Here is an 18,440-nt window from a genome sequence, read left to right on the forward strand (position 1 = left end):
TCAATAAAATTAAAAAAAAAATTTAATATAGAGGAAAGGCTTTTCCCCTCCTTTGATTATTATTGCATTTCCTAGTAAATGAGCTTTACCTGTGAATAAATCTAGCATGTCTGATGTAAGTTTTCATTCTCATGCTAATTCTCCTCTGAAATTGTTTTCTAAAATAGGTTATTCCATTAAATTACTGTTAATAAGTAAGGACTTCTGTAGGAAACACTATTCGTTTAGTTAGGGCAGTGAAAGGAATTAGCTTAATGACAATTGATGATTTTTAACAAACTGAGTGGTAATTATAGGGACTTTTTAGGTAGTAGTTCACCGACTTTTGTGTCTTTAGCAATTCCTTCTATGGTTATATGTAAAAGATAAAATCAGGCCCATGCCATTATTGTTGCAATTGTGTACCTTGTCATTTTTCTCTTCCTTTATCACTGAGGAATGTATACGTAAGTATTAGGTATTCTTATATGAGTATTTCTTTGAGAGGCCCTTAACCCTCATTATAAAAGGTGGAATAGCACTGTTTTTCTAGATATAATGGTGACAGTGCCTGTACCTCTGAAATCCTTTTCTTGTGTTTGCCCCTCCCCTTTCAGAGAAGGCCGTGTACACCTTTGGGCTGGGACAGTTTGGTCAACTGGGTCTTGGCACTTTTATTTTTGAAACTTCAGAACCCAAAGCCGTTGAAAATATTAAGGATCAGAAAATAAGTTATGTTTGCTGTGGGGAAAACCACACAGCTTTGATAACAGGTACAGATCAGAATTTCTGTTAATATACTTACGGAACTGGGTATATTTTATTACAAGATAAATACTGTATGGAATGAAAGTATCTAACTTAAGCAAAGGAAATAATAACTGAGAAAATGGAATTCTTTGTTTAATATGCCAACGTGTAAAGTTGTAAACTCCTTTCTCATATCTTAGTTTAATTTAAAATCAGTGTAAATGATCCAAAGGTTTAGAGCCTCAAAATGTGTCAATGCTATCAGAGGTAAGACCATAGCATTATACTGTGGCAGAAGTATAAAAAGTAAAAAGCTGGAATCTTTTTGAAATTGTATCAATTTGAAGGCTCTGAACTCTGCTCAGACCAAAGGGAAAAGTCTTGTAAGAAAGAACTTATTTTAAAATATTCTCCCTCTTCAGTCTGACAGCTACATTCAGGCTGAGTAAATTCTTATGATGCTTCTGCCACTGGGAGGCGTTTTCAGGAGTAACACCTTCATACTTTCTCCACAGTGGTAGACAGAAAGGTACCCCAAAGACTATTAATTAAATGAATACCTGGGTCCTCTAGCTCTTCTGCTCTGTAGTTTCCCCTTTATCTGGGGAGATGGTGCTATGGGTCTACTTCTCAACCTCAGAAACTAGGTGCTGCCAATGTAGGACTCAATAAAGGTACTTCCCTAAAATGACTGACTCACCTATAGATAATTAATATGGAGCTGGAGGAATCAGGCTCCCTGACTTCAGACTATACTACAAAGCTACAGTAATCTAGACAGTATAGTACTGACACAAAAATAGAAATATAGATCAATGGGACAGTATAGAAAGCCCAGAGATAAACCCACGCACATATGGTCACCTTATCTTTGATAAAGGAGGCAAGAATATACAGTGGAGAAAAGACAGCCTCTTCAATAAGTGGTGCTGGGAAAACTGGACAGGTACATGTAAAAGTATGAAATTAGAACACTCCCTAACACCACACACAAAAATAAACTCAAAATGGATTAAAGACCTAAATGTAAGGCCAGACACTATCAAACTCTTAGAGGCAGAACACTCTATGACATTAATCACAGCAAGATCCTTTTTGACCCACCTCCTAGAGAAATGGAAATAAAAACAAAAATAAACAAATGGGACCTAATGAAACTTAAAAGCTTTTGCACAGCAAAGGAAACCATAAACTAGAGCAAAAGACAACCCTCAGAATGGGAGAAAATATTTGCAAATGAAGCAACTGACAAAGGATTAATCTCCAAAATTTACAAGCAGCTCATGCAGCTCAATAACTAAAAAACAAACAACCCAATCCAAAAATGGGCAGACGACCTAAATAGACATTTCTCCAAAGAAGATATCCAGATTGCCAACAAATACATGAAAGAATGCTCAACATCATTAATCATTAGAGAAATGCAAATCAAAACTACAATGAGATACTGTCTCACGCCGGTCAGAATGGCCATCATCAAAAAATCTAGAAACAATAAATGCTGGAGAGGGTGTGGAGAAAAGGAAACCCTCTTGCACTGTTGGTAGGAATGTAAATTGATGCAGCCACTATGGAGAACAGTATGAAGGTTCCTTAAAAATCTAATAGAATTACCATACGACCCAGCAATCCCACTACTGGGCATATACCCTGAGAAAACCATAATTCAAAAAGAGTCATGTACCAAAATGTTCATTGCAGCTCTATTTACAATAGCCCGGAGATGGACACAACCTAAGTGTCCATCATCGGATGAATGGATAAAGAAGATGTGGCACATATATACAATGGAATATTACTCAGCCATAAAAAGAAACGAAATTGAGCTATTTGTAATGAGGTGGATGGACCTAGAGTCTGTCATACAGAGTGAAGTAAGTCAGAAAGAGAAAGACAAATACCGTATGCTAACACATATATATGGAATTTAAGAAAAAAAATGTCATGAAGAACCTAGGGGTAAGAGAGGAATAAAGACACAGACCTACTAGAGAATGGACTTGAGGATATGGGGAGGGGGAAGGGTAAGCTGTGACAAAGTGAGAGAGTGGCATGGGCATATATACACTACCAAACGTAAGGTAGATAGCTAGTGGGAAGCAGCCACATAGCACAGGGAGATCAGCTCGGTGGTTTGTGACCCCTTAGAGGGGTGGGATAGGGAGGGTGGGAGGGAGGGAGACACAAGAGGGAAGAGATATGGGAACATATGTATATGTATAACTGATTCACTTTCTTATAAAGCAGAAACTAACACACCACTGTAAAGCAATTATACTCCAATAAAGATGTTAAAAAAGAAATGAGCGTAAAGCTTCACAAATACATCAATAAATTAAAACTATTGACACATTAAATGAAAATATGTAATTTGAGAAGAATAAAAATTAAGTGAAATATATTTCATTTGAATTACAAAAAATATATATTCTCCATAATTTTAATTACTTTGGAATAAAAGGCTCTGTAATTTCTCTATTTGTAGCTCATCATTTCTATCTAAAAAGTAAAGCATTAAAAAGTCATAAATCATATAGTATTTTGAAATAATCGGGATACTGGTATTTCTGCATTTTCCCCTTCTTTTGCAAGTTTCTGCTACGATGAACCTCATCTAATGGTATATGCTTAGGGGAACTAGCGCTCAGCAAATACAAGGTATTACCAAGTACTGTCCCTTCTTCCCCAAAGAACTTTGCAGAGAGAACTATCTGCCCATTTTCAAGTATCAGTGTCCTTATTAATGTTGCATGAAATTGAACTATATAGAATGTAAAGAATTACTGTTCATTCACAATCCCAGAAGAGTTGTTGATATGTATGCCTTACTGCAAGTCTTAAGCTCAGTTTCTCTGTCTTTACTGCCATTTTCCATCAACTCTAAATTGTCACTGATCGTAAATACACATTTTTTATGGATCATTTAACATACAATTAGGTTATTTGGTTAAACTTTCATAATACCTTTCCTCCTGATGAAAGAAGTTATAGCACAAACAATTGAACATTATTTGACTTTTTTGCTCATGAATCCTCCCCAGGGACAGGTGTTATGAATTTTTTCTTTGTCCAGGACTAATGAGAGATATGTAGTGAGTTTTCTGTAAGTTCTTGCCAGTTCCCCATTATAGCCAGTGGCTCATGTTTTAAAAAGCTCTCTGAGGTTGGAAGTGTGATCAGGCAGCTTGATCAGAGTTTATTTTTTCTGGCTAAAGATAATCAGGTTTGAAAAAAAAAACCTTAACATTTTGAATAAGAATATCAGGGTCAAAAAAAGGAGGAGGAAAGCAAAAAGATGATAAGGAGTATATATAAAGAAAGGAAATAAATACCTAATAGTAAGAATTATAACAATCTAAATTTAGAATCTAAACGCTGGTTATTGCTTATTTATAGGGAATCTATTTGTTTTTAATAATTTTTGAACTTTCCACTTTAGTGAATTTTTTTATTATTTCTAATTATTTTTTCAGGCAGTTCTCGCGGCTTTTCTTACTATACAATTACTTTGCCATCCTAAAGTACAAGTCCCCATATATGATCTTGTCACTTCCCAGCTTAAAACCATTCATTTAGCTTATTACTGTTCTTAATATAGAGTTCAAAAATGCTTAATATGAGCTAATAAGATCCTCTTTCGTGTGATTACTTCTTCCCTCTTCAGGCTCATCTCATACCACTCTCACCTTTGTGCTCCAGACACATTGGTTGCCTTTTGGCTTCTTGACTGGGCTGTGTTTTCTCTTGATTCACAGCCTTTGTATGTACTGCTGGCCTCTGCCTGGAAGATTTTTTGCTCCCTTCTTCTTGTAACTAAACCCTAATCCTTTCAGCTTCAGTTTAAAAGCCTTTCCTAATCTCCAGACTGGAGGGAGAGCCCCTCCTCTGCACCTATACTGGCACCCTTTCCTTTCCTTCTGCTTCCATGGCACTTGCCTCACTTGAGATGGAGAGTATGAAAGAAAGGCTTGAGGAGTGAATGTACAGAATACCTGCTATGGCAGTGGGCAAAACGATTAACTGGAGAGAAGGGACAAAATTACTCATCATCATCTTGGCCCAGCTATATAGGGGACCCCAGTATTGATATAGGGACCAGCAGCTTGGTTGGTTTATGGCATTTCCTTCAGCAGCTTTCCACAACCCTGAAGCAGAAGTAAAAGAGACAGTTGGATTGATCGAAACTAGTGGTGATTTTGTCTCCACAGGGGACACATGGCAATGTCTGGAGATGTTTTTGATTGTCACAACTGCAGAGGCAGGGTATTCTATGGGCGTTTAGTAGGTAGAAGCCAAGGATGCTGCTAAACATCCCACGATGCACAGGACAGACCCATACAACCAAGAATTATCTGGCCTCAAATGTCTGTAGTGCCGAGGTTGAAAAACCCTGACCTAATCAGTGACCTGAGGAAAAAAGAAAATAGATTGTATTGGGATGTAGGAGGTCAGAATACAAAAATCTCCTTCTTGAGATGATGGTGTGTATCACAAGATCTTATGCTGGGTTGCTGCTGCTCCACACAGCACCTCACACACCTGGGTCTCAACTTCACAAGCCACCAAGAGCTTAGTGATTTATTCTCGGGGTATCTATTGCCTCATGTTATGTGTGGACAACAGAAACCATAGAGAGTGTGGAAACATCAGTGGAGCAGAGTAAATTTAATGGAGAATATGAGGGGAAAATTGCAATGTAAGTTAATGTATTTGTCTATTTACAAATAGATCCATGAAAGTAACACTTTTATAATTCTCTCTTTTTTTCATTTTAGATTTAGGCCTTATGTATACTTTTGGAGACAGTCGACATGGAAAATTAGGACTTGGACTGGAGAGTTTTGCCAATCAGTTCGTTCCTACTTTGTGTTCTAATTTTTTGAAGTTTATAGTACAGTTGGTAAGGACATCACATTTCCCTGTTTACATGTTCATATTCCTATATTTGAGTCTTTCAGTATTTCATAGAAAATAAGTACTTTTCTGTTTATATGAAATATCATAGCTATATCTAGTAAATATACTTGTGTCCTAAAGGCCAAATGTCAGACATCACGGCACTCTGAAAATCTGTCCCTTTTCTAATGTTCCTCCTCTAACATCTTCCTTTCTGCCCTAATCTTGACTCTTCTACTTCATTTTCATATGTCTCTTGAGAGCCAAGACTGTGCCATGCCTGGAAGCTTTGTGTTTCCTGTGGCCCCCAGCAGAGTGCCTCGCTCACAGTGGTCATCTGTAAATACTTGCTGGATTAGATATCACTAGGACTCTCAAATCCTGCACAAGAAAAATATCTGATAATAAATGAAGCGTTTTGAAATTATATTTAATTGGTTAAGTGTTATTTGGATAAGGTGTTGTTTCAGTGACATCTCCATCAGGCACTGTATCTCTGTTGTTTCTAACACTTTTGCCAATTAAGAACTATAAACTTGAAAATTTTGTTTACTCAGTGATGATAATATTACTTGGAATTTGTTCTCCAAAGGCTCAGAGCCTCGTACTATGGAACACTTCCATTCCTTGATTTGACACCTGTTTAATGAATGCCTGCTTGGTACAAGATACTGGACTGAGGATGAGGAATACAGAGCATGCAGTGATGAACACAGTGACCAGATTTTCATTGACTAAGCTTATAATCTTATGGGGAAGATGGTTTCTGTTTTGTTTTGTTTTGTTTTGTTTTTTGTTTTTTGCGGTACGCGGGCCTCTCACTGTTGTGGCCTCTCCCGTTGCGGAGTACAGGCTCCGGACACACAGGCTCGGCGGCCATGGCTCACAGGCCCAGGCGCTCCGCGGCATGTGGGACCTTCCCAGACCGGGGCATGAACCCGTGTCCCCTGCATCGGCAGGCAGACTTTCAACCACTGCGCCACCAGGGAAGCCCGGGAAGATGGTTTTTAAAAGGTGCTATACAGAAAACATATCAATTTTAACTTTGAACATACGAAGGGAAAGGTTCAGAGTATGCTCTTCTATGTCATGTAGAACACTATGAAGACACCAGAAGTCTGTGTATTGCAAACACAATGTTTTTTAAAGCATTTTATTGAAAATCAGTTATTTCTCAAAATCGTTTGGATGTTGATTTCCTTTTTCATTGTTCTATCATTGTGCATGCTTGCGTTTTGCTCTCAGGACTTTTAAGCATTAAACTTAAAAAATCTTCATGTATAAAGACATAATTATCCCAAGAGACTGATTTATTCTTGGGTCCCTTCTTTCCAAGTAGAACTTGTCTGAGTAATTTTTTCGAGTTGTTAGTGTTGCTCCAAGATTAAAATAGCATTTTCTAACTTGTAAAGAGAAATATAATGTGCCAAATAGGTTTTTTTCTCTATACTGTATATTCAGTTGAAAGTAAAATGGTATGTTAAACTTGTTCTAGTTTTCAATAATAGTGTTTAAAGAATATATATTGTAAGGGCTTCCCTGGTGGTGCAGTGGTTAAGAATCTGCCTGCCAATGCAGGGGACACAGGTTCGAGCCCTCGTCCAGGAAGATCCCACATGCTGTGGAGCAGCTAAGCCCATACGCCACAACTACTGAGACTGTGCTCTAGAGCCCATGAGCCACAACTACTGAGCCTGCGTGCCACAACTACTGAAGCCTGTGCACCTAGAGCCCGTGCTCCACAAAAAGAGAAGCCACCACAATGGGAAGACCATGCACTGCAATGAAGACTAGCCCCCACTCACCGCAACTAGAGAAAACCCGTGTGCAGCAATGAAGACCCAATGCAGCCAAAAATAAATAAATAAATATTTTAAAAAAAGAATATATTGTAATTCGTGTGTGTGTGTGTGTGTGTGTGTGTGTGTTTGTAGAGAGAGAGAGAGATTTCAGTCAGTCTAGGAAGTCTACCGCTAAGTTAATGTTTTGTAGCTGAAAACTGTTAAAGACCCATTTGTGGGGCTTCCCTGGTGGCGCTGTGGTTGAGAATCAGCCTGCCAATGCAGAGGACACGGGTTTGAGCCCTGGTCCGGGAAGATCCCACATGCCACGGAGCAACTAAGCCCATGCACCATGACTGAGCCTGTGCTCTAGAGCCCACGTGACACAACTACTGAAGCCTGCGTGACTAGAGCCGGTGCTCTGCAACAAGAGAAGCCACCGCAACGAGAAGCCTGTGCACCGCAACAAAGAGTAGCCCCCGCTCGCCACAACTAGAGAGAAGCCGGCACACAGCAACGAAGACCCAACGCAGCCAAAAATAAAAATAAAAAACAAAACAAACCCATTTGTGTTTGAAGCCAGTGTCAATTAATTTATCTGTGAATTTATGCTGCAGGTTGCTTGCGGTGGATGTCACATGCTAGTTTTTGCCACTCCACGACTTGATGGGGCAGAAGACGTTGAGTTAGATGAAATAGATGATTGTTGCTTACCTTCAGCTACATCTCTGCCCATCAGTGATCTGACTTCAGGAAACGTACTGCAGAGATCTTTATCAGCACGTGTGCGGCGAAGAGAGAGGGTACAGTTGTGGCCTATTCTATATAATAATGTTGTCTAGCACTGTAAAGAAAACAAATTTTTTTCTTTTTAAACCAAAGAAGGGTCTTCTTAGGTAAATTTACTAAATAAAATGATTAGAATTGAGGGCTTACAAACTTTTAAAGCAAACTCAGAATTAAACTGGTAAATATACAAACTAGAAAATTGAAATGATCGTGGATAACCTTTGCTTGTAGACAGTGGTACTTACCGCTATCTTATCACCTCAGATAGAATGCTAAGTTGTTTTCTCAACCATCTGTGGATTGACTTCTACTTTGCTTTTATCTTGTAAAGCTAATACCTCATGAGCAATGAAAGGTTATATATATATATTATAACTAATGAAAGGTAGAAAACAAAGAAATAAGGGCTTTATTTGAGAGAGGGAATGTTCTTTCTCAATTAAATTTAGAGATTCTCATTCTGTGCTTTAAAATTATTCAATGACACTTACATTTAAAAAAAATAAAATGCCAAATGATTTTTAGAGACATTCCTTTTTTTAAAAAATTGCTTTAAGTTCCAAAATGTATTCCTTTAGTGGTAAAAAAAAAGTTAAGTTTCATTTTTCTTATGAAAAAGTATATATGGAAAAATTGAGAAATATCCCATAAGTATTTTGTAGTTGTTGTTGGTTTGTGTCTCCTGAGTAACTTTTTTTTTCCAGGAAGGTAGAGCAAACACACTTTTCCCCATCTTGTGAAAAACAGACTTCCAAATTGACAATTTAGAGCAACTTAGATACAGAGGCAAACAAAACAAAACATTTTTGAGCCCTTGGGGATTATTAAAAAGTGAATGTTGTAGGACGTTGGCCAACTTTGAAGTCTCTCTCTTCAATATTTTTAGCAACCTCAGGGTGGTTTATATCAATATTAAGTATATAACATTATCTAACAGTTTATTTAACCTGTTTGTTTTAAAGGAGAAATCCCCAGACTGTATTCAAACGACAGGAACACTACCTCCAATTGCAGGGAGTCTCATACCACCTGTTTGTTTTCCACCTCGTTCAGTTCCTTTCTGTATGTCTACAACTAATCTGCTAGAGAAGAGGATGCCTGATAAAGAGGGCCCTATGCTGCCAATGGAACCAGGTAACAGTTGATGCTCTGCCTGCTCTCAGAAGAAATGTACCATTTATTCCATTGTTTTCATGTTCATCTCAAGCTATTTTCTCTAACTAAATTGCTTTCTTCCTAGTTAGAGACTGACATCTCTCATGTGAACTCAAATCCAAGAATACTCTTACTAGTAGAAAGCATCTCTGGTGACCTTAAAAATCCCATGTAATGACAGCAGCATATTTTTATAAAGCAGTGTATAACATATATATCACCTTCTCTTACATTATCTTCTTTAAACCCAGAAGCAACTCCATGAACTAGGTGGGAGTTATATTCTTCATTTTTGTATATGAGAAAAGCAAGGCTTGAAGAGATTGAGTGACTCAGGTCACTCAGTTTTATAAGTGAACAGGATTTGAATGCAGGTCTTGTAGACCTATGTGAAGTTCTGCCCTTAGGCAATATAGCATCGTGGTTAAGAGCCTGGGATGTAGAGTCAAATTGATCTGGGATCCGATGCCAGCTTTCACATTTATTAACTATGTGACTGGCTTTGGGAAGGTTACTTAATTTCTCTACACCTCAGTTTCCATATCTTTGAAATAACTTTAATAATACCTACTTTAGAGAGTTCATGACAGTTAAATGAGATAAGGCATATAAAATACTTAGCATTGAGCCTAGCACCCCCAGAAACCTCTTCATAAATATAGGCATAGTTATTATTAACCCCACTGCCTACTAGATACAGATTTCATGTTTTAAATTGTAATTCCAGCTCTTTAGCCATTATACACCTCTTCTAAATAGTTTTGTTTACAGACATTTGTGTATCGTAGGAGTGTGTTTATGTTACTACAGGGCATGTACCCAGATGATAGGGGCAGAACAAGAAACTAGGGTAGGAAATCAGAGTAAGCAGTACGTTTGGAATTAAGAAGAAAATCTGGGCATCTGGGATTAAGAACTGTGGCACAGATAATTTTAATATCTTTGGGCTCAGGAACCTAGATAAAAGGTTGAGGTAACAAAGGATCAGGAACTCAGTCAAGAATTGTGGGCCATAGGAATGGAATGTTGTCTACATCTAAGACCTTGATAATGAGCTGGGTTTCCTACATCTCACCCACAAATTCTGTATGTTTCCTTTGGAGATAGGAATCACTGGTGCTCTTCATCCCTGTACATGGGAAAAGTAGATTCTGGCAACAGTGTGTGCAAGGAAAAGAGAAGTTTATGGTTTGGGACAAGTTGTTTCCCACTTCAAGAGATTTGAATGTGAAGATAGAACTTTGTAGCTAGAGCGAAAGGAAAAGCCATCCAATATCTTTTTGTGACTGTTTGCTAAAACCAACTTAATAAAAATATTTTGAAAGTTGTATCCAACATATAATGTGACTTTTTATAAATTATTTGCAGGCTTCAGTATTTCTCATGGAGTGAAGGAGGTCAGGGAAGACATGACTGAGGAAGTGACATTTAAGCTAAAACATAAAGGATAAAAAGTAGCCACACAAAGAGAGATGTGTATGTTACAGGCAGAGAAAATAATGTAGGTAAAGGTTTGGAAGCAGTTTATAGGAAAAGGAAAGAAGATCACTGGGCTCAGAGAGTGAGGGAAAAGGCAGGACAAGATGATGTTGGAAAAAGAGACAGCAGAAAAATATCCATGGGTTTATAGGCCATGAGAGGCCTATTTGATTTGAGTGTTTCTCTTAAGTGTAATAGAAAGTCATTAAAGGGTTTTAAATAGTGGAGTGATGCGCTCCAGTGCCATTTATATTTTAAGATGATCACTTTTGCCGGTGTGTGGATGTAGGGATGCCAGACTAGAGGTAGGAAGAATACTTAAGAGCCTTTTGCAAGAGATGATGGTGTTTGCAGATTTGAAATACATTTTAGTCATAGAAACAACTGAACTTGCTCGTTAATGGGTCACACATAGATGTGTAGGCAGGAGGATGGTCGACTGCTTTGAGAAAAAAAAATAAAAATTGAGCTTGAGATACCTGTGAGACATCCAAGCAGAAATATCAAGCAGGCAGTTGAAAATGAAAGAATAACATTTAGAAGATAGGTGTGGACAAGAGACAGAAATTTGAAAAACGTCAACATAGAGATGGTATTGATAATCCATGGAAGTTGGTGAAATCACCTATTAGAGAGTAGAGTAGCAAGAAGAGAGGGCCCAGGATTTAGCCCTGAGAATGTCTAACACTTAGAGGGGAGGAGAGGAAGAGCCCACAAAACCACCTTCCCCAGCCTCATCAGCCAGTAAGGTAGGAGGAGGGTCATGAGGAGGGAGTAGGGTCATGAATTCAAAGTACCGCTCAAAGGTCAAGGAAAAGGAGTTCAAAGAAGCATCCATGGATTAAGCATCATGGAGATTTTTGGTGATCCTGACAAGAGCAGTTCCAGGGAGAGATCAGGACAGAAGGCAGAGTGTTAAAAGTTGAGGCATGAAGGGGAAATGAGGACGTGAAGAGGAGATAGAGTGTGTAGATAGTTCTTTTGCCTATTTTGGTCCTGAAGAGGAGCAGAGAAATGGGCTGGCAGGAGAGGGAGATGTGGAGTCAATGGGAAATACTAGAGCATGTTTGTGTGCTAATGCAGGGGTCCCCAAACCCTGGGCCATGGACTGATTCAGGTCTGCAGCCTGTTAGGAACCGGGCCTCACAGCACAGCAGGGGGTGAGCAGCAGACGGCGGGCAAGCAAACAAGCTAGCAAAGCTTCATCTGCTGCTCCCCATCGCTCGCATTACCGCCTGAACCATCCCCCCACCCCCGGCCTGTGGAAAACCTGTCTTCCACAAAACCGGTCCCTGGTGCCAGAAAGGTTGAGGACCTTGGGGACGGCTGTGCCTAATGGACATGAGCCAGTAGTCCCAGAGAGATTGGTAGCACACGAGAGAGAGGATATGACCAAAGGTGCAAAGCTCTTGAGAAGACAGGAGGGGCTGGCATACAGAGCAGTCTTTGTTAAGAGGAAAGACACATCCTACATTTTAACAGGAAAATGTACGTAAATTTGTACATTTGTTGGTGAGAAGATAAAGCAGATCACCTCTGACGACTTCTATTTTCTCAGTCAAGTATAAGGCCAAGACCATGAGCTTAAATGGTATACTATCTATTTTCCAAACCTCCTTTTTCTGCCATCTCCAATCTCTCCTGCTTAGTACTTTTCTATTTTAATCTCCTTCAGGTACACTTTAGTTCCCATCTGCTCCAATGTCTTCAGAGGATACCTAATATTTTTTTTAAATAAATGTAAATTTCCCCATGTAACTCCCACCTGCTTTTCTAGCTTCATCTCTCAGCAGCCTTTTTATTATAACCTTAATTTAGGTCTCAAGTCTGCAGGCTGTGGCCCATGGGTCAAATCTGGCCAGCAACCGGTTTTTTGGGGGTTTTTTAATGTCTTTACTGGAGTATAATTGCTTTACATTGTTTTGTTAGTTTCTGCTATATAACAAAGTGAATCAGCTCTACGTATACTAATATCCCCATATCCCCTCCCTCTTACATCTCCCTCCCACCCTCCCTATCCAACTCCTCTAGGTGGTCACAGGGCACCGAGCTGATCTCCGTATGCTATGCAGCTGCTTCCCACTAGCTATCTGTTTTACATCTGGTAGTGTATATATGTCCGTGCCACTCTCTCACTTCGTCCCAGCTTACCCTTCCCCATCCCCGTGTCCTCAAGTCCATTCTCTACGTCTGCATCTTTATTCCTGTCCTGCCCCTAGGTTCTTCAGAAACTTTTTTTTTTTAGATTCCATATATATGTATTAGCATACGATATTTGTTTTTCTCTTTCTGACTTACTTCACTCTGTATGACAGCCTTTAGGTCCATCCACCTCACTACAAATAACTCAATTTCGTTTCTTTTTATGGCTGAGTAACATTCCACTGTATATATGTGCCACGTCTTCTTTATCCATTTGTCTGTTGATGGACACTTAGGTTGCTTCTATGTCCTGGCTATTGTAAATACAGCTGCAATGACCATTGTGGTACATGACTCTGAATTATGGTTTTCTCAGGGTATATGCCCAGTAGTGGGATTGCTGGGTCGTATGGTAATTCTATTTTTAGATTTTTAAGGAACCTCCATACTGTTTTCCATAGTGGCTGTATCAGTTTACATTCCCACCAACAGTGCAAGAGGGTTCCCTTTTCTCCACACCCTCTCCAGCATTTATTGTTTGTAGAACATTTGATAATGGCCATTCCAACCGGTGTGAGGTGATACCTCATTGTAGTTTTGATTTGCATTTCTCTAATGATTACTGATGTTGAGCATCCTTTCATGTGTTAGTTGGCAATCTGGATATCTTCTTTGGAGAAATGTCTAGTTAGGTCTTCTGCCCATTTTTGGATTGGGTTGTTTCTTGTTTTGTTATCGAGCTGCATGAGCTGCTTGTAAATTTTGAAGATTAATCCTTTGTCAGTTGCTTCATTTGCAAATATTTTCTCCCATTCTGAGGGTTGTCTTTTGCTCTAGTTTATGGTTTCCTTTGCTGTGCAAAAGCTTTTAGGTTTCATTAGGTCCCATTTGTTTATTTTTGTTTTTATTTCCATTTCTCTAGGAGGTGGGTCAAAAAGGATCTTGCTGTGATGTATCTCATAGAGTGTTGTGCCTATGTTTTCCTCTAAGAGTTTTATAGTGACTGGTCTTACATTTAGGTCTTTAATTCATTTTGAGTTTATTTTTGTGTATGGTGTTAGGGAGTGTTCTAAGTTCATTCTTTTACATGTACCTGTCCAGTTTTCCCAGCACCACTTACTGAAGAGGCTGTCTTTTCTCCATTGTATATTCTTGCCTCCTTTATTAAAAATAAGGTGAGCATATGTGCGTGGGTTTATCTCTGGGCTTTCTATCCTGTTCCATTGATCTATATTTCTGTTTTTGTGCCAGTACCATACTGTCTTGATTACTGTAGCTTTGTAGTATAGTCTGAAGTCCAGGAGCCTGATTCCTCCAGCAACGTTTTTCTTTCTCAAGATTCCTTTGGCTATTTGGGGTCTTTTATGTTTCCATACAAATTGTGAAATTTTTTGTTCTAGTTCTGTGAAAAATGCCAGTGGTAGTTTGATAGGGATTACATTGAATCTGTAGATTGCTTTGGGTAGTATAGTCATTTTCACAATGTTGATTCTTCCCATCCAAGAACATGGTATATCTCTCCATCTGTTGGTATCATCCTTAATTTCTTTCATCAGTGTCTTATAATTTTCTGCATATAGGTCTTTGGTCTCCCTAGGTAGGTTTATTCCTAGGTATTTTATTCTTTTTGTTGCAGTGGTAAATGGGAGTGTTTCCTTAATTTCTCTTTCAGATTGTTCATCATTAGTGTATAGGAATGCAAGAGATTTCTATGCATTAATTTTGTGTCCTGCTACTTTATGAAATTCTTTGATTAGCTCTAGTAGTTTTCTGGTAGCATCTTTGGGATTTCCTATGTATAGTGTCATGTCATCTGCAGACAGTGACAGCTTTACTTCATCTTTTCTGATTTGGATTCCTTTTATTTCTTTTTCTTCTCTGATTGCTGTGGCTAAAATTTACACAACTATGTTGTGTAATAGTGGTGAGAGTGGACCACCTTGTCTTGTTCCTGATCTTAGAGGAAATGCTTTCAGTTTTTCACCATTGAGAATGAGATTGGCTGTGGGTTTGTCATATATGGCCTTTATTATGTTGAGGTAAGTTCCCTCTATGCCTACTTTCTGGAGAGTTTTTATCATAAATGGGTGTTGAATTTTGTCAAAAGCTTTTCCTGCATCTACTGAGATGATCATATGGTTTTTCTCCTTCAATTTGTTAATATGGTGTATCACATTGATTGATTGCAAGAATCCTTGCAATCCTGGGATAAACCCCACTTGATCATGGTGTTTGATCCTTTTAATGTGCTGTTGGATTCTGTGTGCTAGTATTTTGTTGAGCATTTTTTTTATCTATGTTTTATCAGTGATATTGGCCTGAGGTTTTCTTTTTTTGTGACATCTTTGTCTGGTTTTGGTATCAGAGTGATGGTGGCCTCGTAGAATGAGTTTGGGAGTGTTCCTCCCTCTGCTATATTTTGGAAGAGTTTGAGAAGGATAGGTGTTAGCTCTTCTCTAAATGTTTGATAGAATTCATCTGTGAAGCCATCTGGTCCTGGGCTTTTGTTTGTTGGAAGATTTTTAATCACAGTTTCAATTTCAGTGCTTGTCATTGGTCTGTTTATATTTTCTATTTCTTCCTGGTTCAGTCTTGGAAGGTTGTGCTTTTCTAAGAATTTGTCCATTTTTTCCAGGTTGTCAGCCACCGGTTTTTATAAAGTTTATTAGAAGCCAGTCACGCCCATTAATTTATGTATTGTCTGTGGCTACTTTCACATTTCAGTGGCAGAGTTTGCATAATCAGGACAGAGACTGTATGGCCTCAAAGCCTATAACGTTTAACATGTGGCCTTTGACAGAAAAAGGTTGCTGACCCCTGATTTTAATCAAACTGAGCTCTTCGCAGTCAGACTGAGTGGAAAGGCTGTGAAGTCAAGGCAGACTTGAGATTGACACTTGACACCAAAAGAGTCACTGAACCTTAATTTATTCATTTGTGAAATGGGGATATAACACTTAGCTCTCTTATTGTCATGACATTAACCTGACATGTATAAAAGCATATGTTCCAAGTACACGGTAAGCCTTCAACACAAGCCATTCCACAGCTTCTTTTAGCACTAGGCTTATTTTCTTCCCCATCCACCTCCATCTCTGCCTCTCAGAATTCTACTTATCCATCATTCCCTGTAACTCCTTAGTGAAACATTTCCTGATTCCCAACATTTGGATGTGCTTTCTCATTCCCCTATGTAATATGTTTTGTATTCTCTTCTAGACTATAAGTTCATTAAGATTTAGTAGTTACTTAAGTTGATATCACCTACATAATACCTCACATGGAATAAAGACAGACTATTTGTTCATTTGAATTGAATGAATTTACAAGGGAGAGATCACTGTGGACTGGCATTTTTAGTGAAGACTTCATTAAGGAGCTCCTCTCAAATAAGTATATGTGTGCTACATGGGGGTATGGTAATTGAGAAAAATGTAAGGTCAAATAAAGCTTGTAACTTTTAATTATCTGCTTTATGATGTAATAACCTTGCAGTTTTCTATAAAAGTTTCCAGGTCCTTGTGCTAGTTTTCTGTTGCTACATAAGAAATGATCCTAAAACTTAGGTTAAAACAACAAACATTTACTATCTCACACAGTTTCTCAGGGTCGAGAATCCAGGAACAGTCTAGCTGAGTGGTTCTGGCTCAGGGTATTTCATGTAGTTGTAGTCACATTGTCAGATGGGGCTGCAGTCATCTGAAGGCTTGACTGAGTCTGGAGGATCCTCTTTCAAGCTCACTCACGTGGCCATCGGCAGGAGGCTTCACTCCCTCAGCACATGGGCTTCTCCCTGGGGATGCTCACAACATGGCTTCCAAGAAAGTGTGTGTGTGTGCACGCGCGCGCGCGAGAGAGAGAGAGGGAGAGAGAACTGAGACATAAGCCACAATAGCATCACAATTATATCTGCTTTTTTTATTGGCCATACAGACCAACCTGGTAAAATGTGGAAGAGAACTCCACAGAGGTATGCATAGCAGAGGATGTGGGTTGTTGGAGACCTTTTTGGGGTCTGGCCATCACAGTGCTTGATACTTGGGTAGTATTTACCCCAAAGGAATAATGTTTGCCTGTTCACATGAATGAAGCAATTGTTATCTCATCAGTGTCATAGTTTTTAAATTTTCAAAAAGATTTTAAAACCTGTTATCACTGTGAATGAATTCTGTTCAGTTCCCTTAATATGAGGTTTAAGGACCTTTAGTAAAATTATAACTGTACTTTTATATTACAGAATAATTTCTGTTTATTGTCTAGTTGTCTTTCACTTTTCTGTTGAAATCTTGTTCTCTCTTTTCTCTTTTAATCATTCAGATTATTTTCAACGTAAAATAACCAAAGGGAAAGAGACAGACAATTTTTCAGCAGAGGATTCAGAAAGCCTTGGAGAAACTACTGATGTCTTAAATATGGTAATGGTTTTCCTATTTATGTGATATAGATATAAGTTCCTCATGTATTTGTATGTGTATGTCTGTGTATATGTATGTCTACTTCCTAAGCCGTTATATACATAGAAAAGCTTTTGTTTTTGTTTTGGTTTCATTCATTATTTTAAAATCAGCTTTATTGAGGTATAGGTTACATACAGTAAAATTCATTTCAACTCTCACATTATTAGTATGCAATTGAGAGTTGATTATATGACTATATGGACTGTTTTGTGTTAATTTCATTTATATATTTTTAAAAATCAATATATAATCATATATATAAATATATAATCATATGTATAAATATATAATCATATATCTAGTCTTTATTCTTTTTAGAACATATTTTTTAAAATTTATTTCAGACACATATGATGAGCCTGAATTCCAATGAAAAATCATTAAAATTATCACCAGTTCAAAAACAAAAGGTATAATATAGAGAGTTATTTTCACTATGATGGGTAAGAATACTTTAAATTATTTATATTTTTCTTGAAAGGTTTCTGGAAAGAACACAAGAAAGGTAAGCATTCACTTACTTTAGGATTTAAAAGACGGGGATACAATATATAGAGCCTCAATTTGGGCTTATTCTGTTGGTGTGTATTCTCTGTGATGCAAGAAGAGTGGCAGAATTTCCCTGCCGAAATTTGCTCTTTGGAGTCACTAACAAGTGACGATAGCCATACTTTGTTACCGTCAAGGCAAAAGATTTTTATCACAGTTCTTAAGTATTGGAAGAGGCTACTGTCTATGAGTGCCTCTCACACTTTGGTTGAGTATGACTTTGGGTGAGTTACCTTGCTGACCTTACAGGATGATATTAACATCTTTTCTAGTTCTAAAATTTTGTGGGTTTAGTTGAAATATTTGGTAATTGCTTTTACAATGTTTGGAATGGGCATTAATTTATCAAGGAATTGGTAGCATAAAAACAAGATTAAACATTTGGAAATTAGTCAGAAACTATGCGTGGGTGATAAAGAGAGACCTTTAATGAATAACAAATGAATAGCAAGAGTAAGGAATA

At 38.1% G+C, this 18,440-nt stretch overlaps 1 protein-coding gene across 13 annotated transcripts in view; it reads left to right on the top strand.

The window, feature by feature from the left end:
• RPGR (retinitis pigmentosa GTPase regulator) overlaps positions 1-18,440 on the top strand; it is a 62,731-nt gene that overhangs the window by 13,319 nt on the left and 30,972 nt on the right. For 11 of the 13 annotated variants that reach the window (XM_060002318.1, XM_060002321.1, XM_060002319.1 and 8 more), the window contains 6 exons: positions 597-752; positions 5,505-5,629; positions 8,024-8,209; positions 9,158-9,329; positions 17,289-17,386; positions 17,773-17,838. In XM_060002318.1, coding sequence (XP_059858301.1) covers positions 597-752; positions 5,505-5,629; positions 8,024-8,209; positions 9,158-9,329; positions 17,289-17,386; positions 17,773-17,838 — 803 coding nt within the window. Of the gene's footprint in view, positions 1-596; positions 753-5,504; positions 5,630-8,023; positions 8,210-9,157; positions 9,330-17,288; positions 17,387-17,772; positions 17,839-17,909; positions 17,934-18,440 lie in introns of all 13 variants that reach the window. The other 2 variants (XM_060002310.1, XM_060002314.1) reach the window with 2 other exon arrangements.

This window comes from Delphinus delphis, chromosome X, assembly GCF_949987515.2.
Source record: "Delphinus delphis chromosome X, mDelDel1.2, whole genome shotgun sequence".
In the NCBI taxonomy this organism is placed as follows: Eukaryota; Metazoa; Chordata; class Mammalia; order Artiodactyla; family Delphinidae; genus Delphinus; species Delphinus delphis.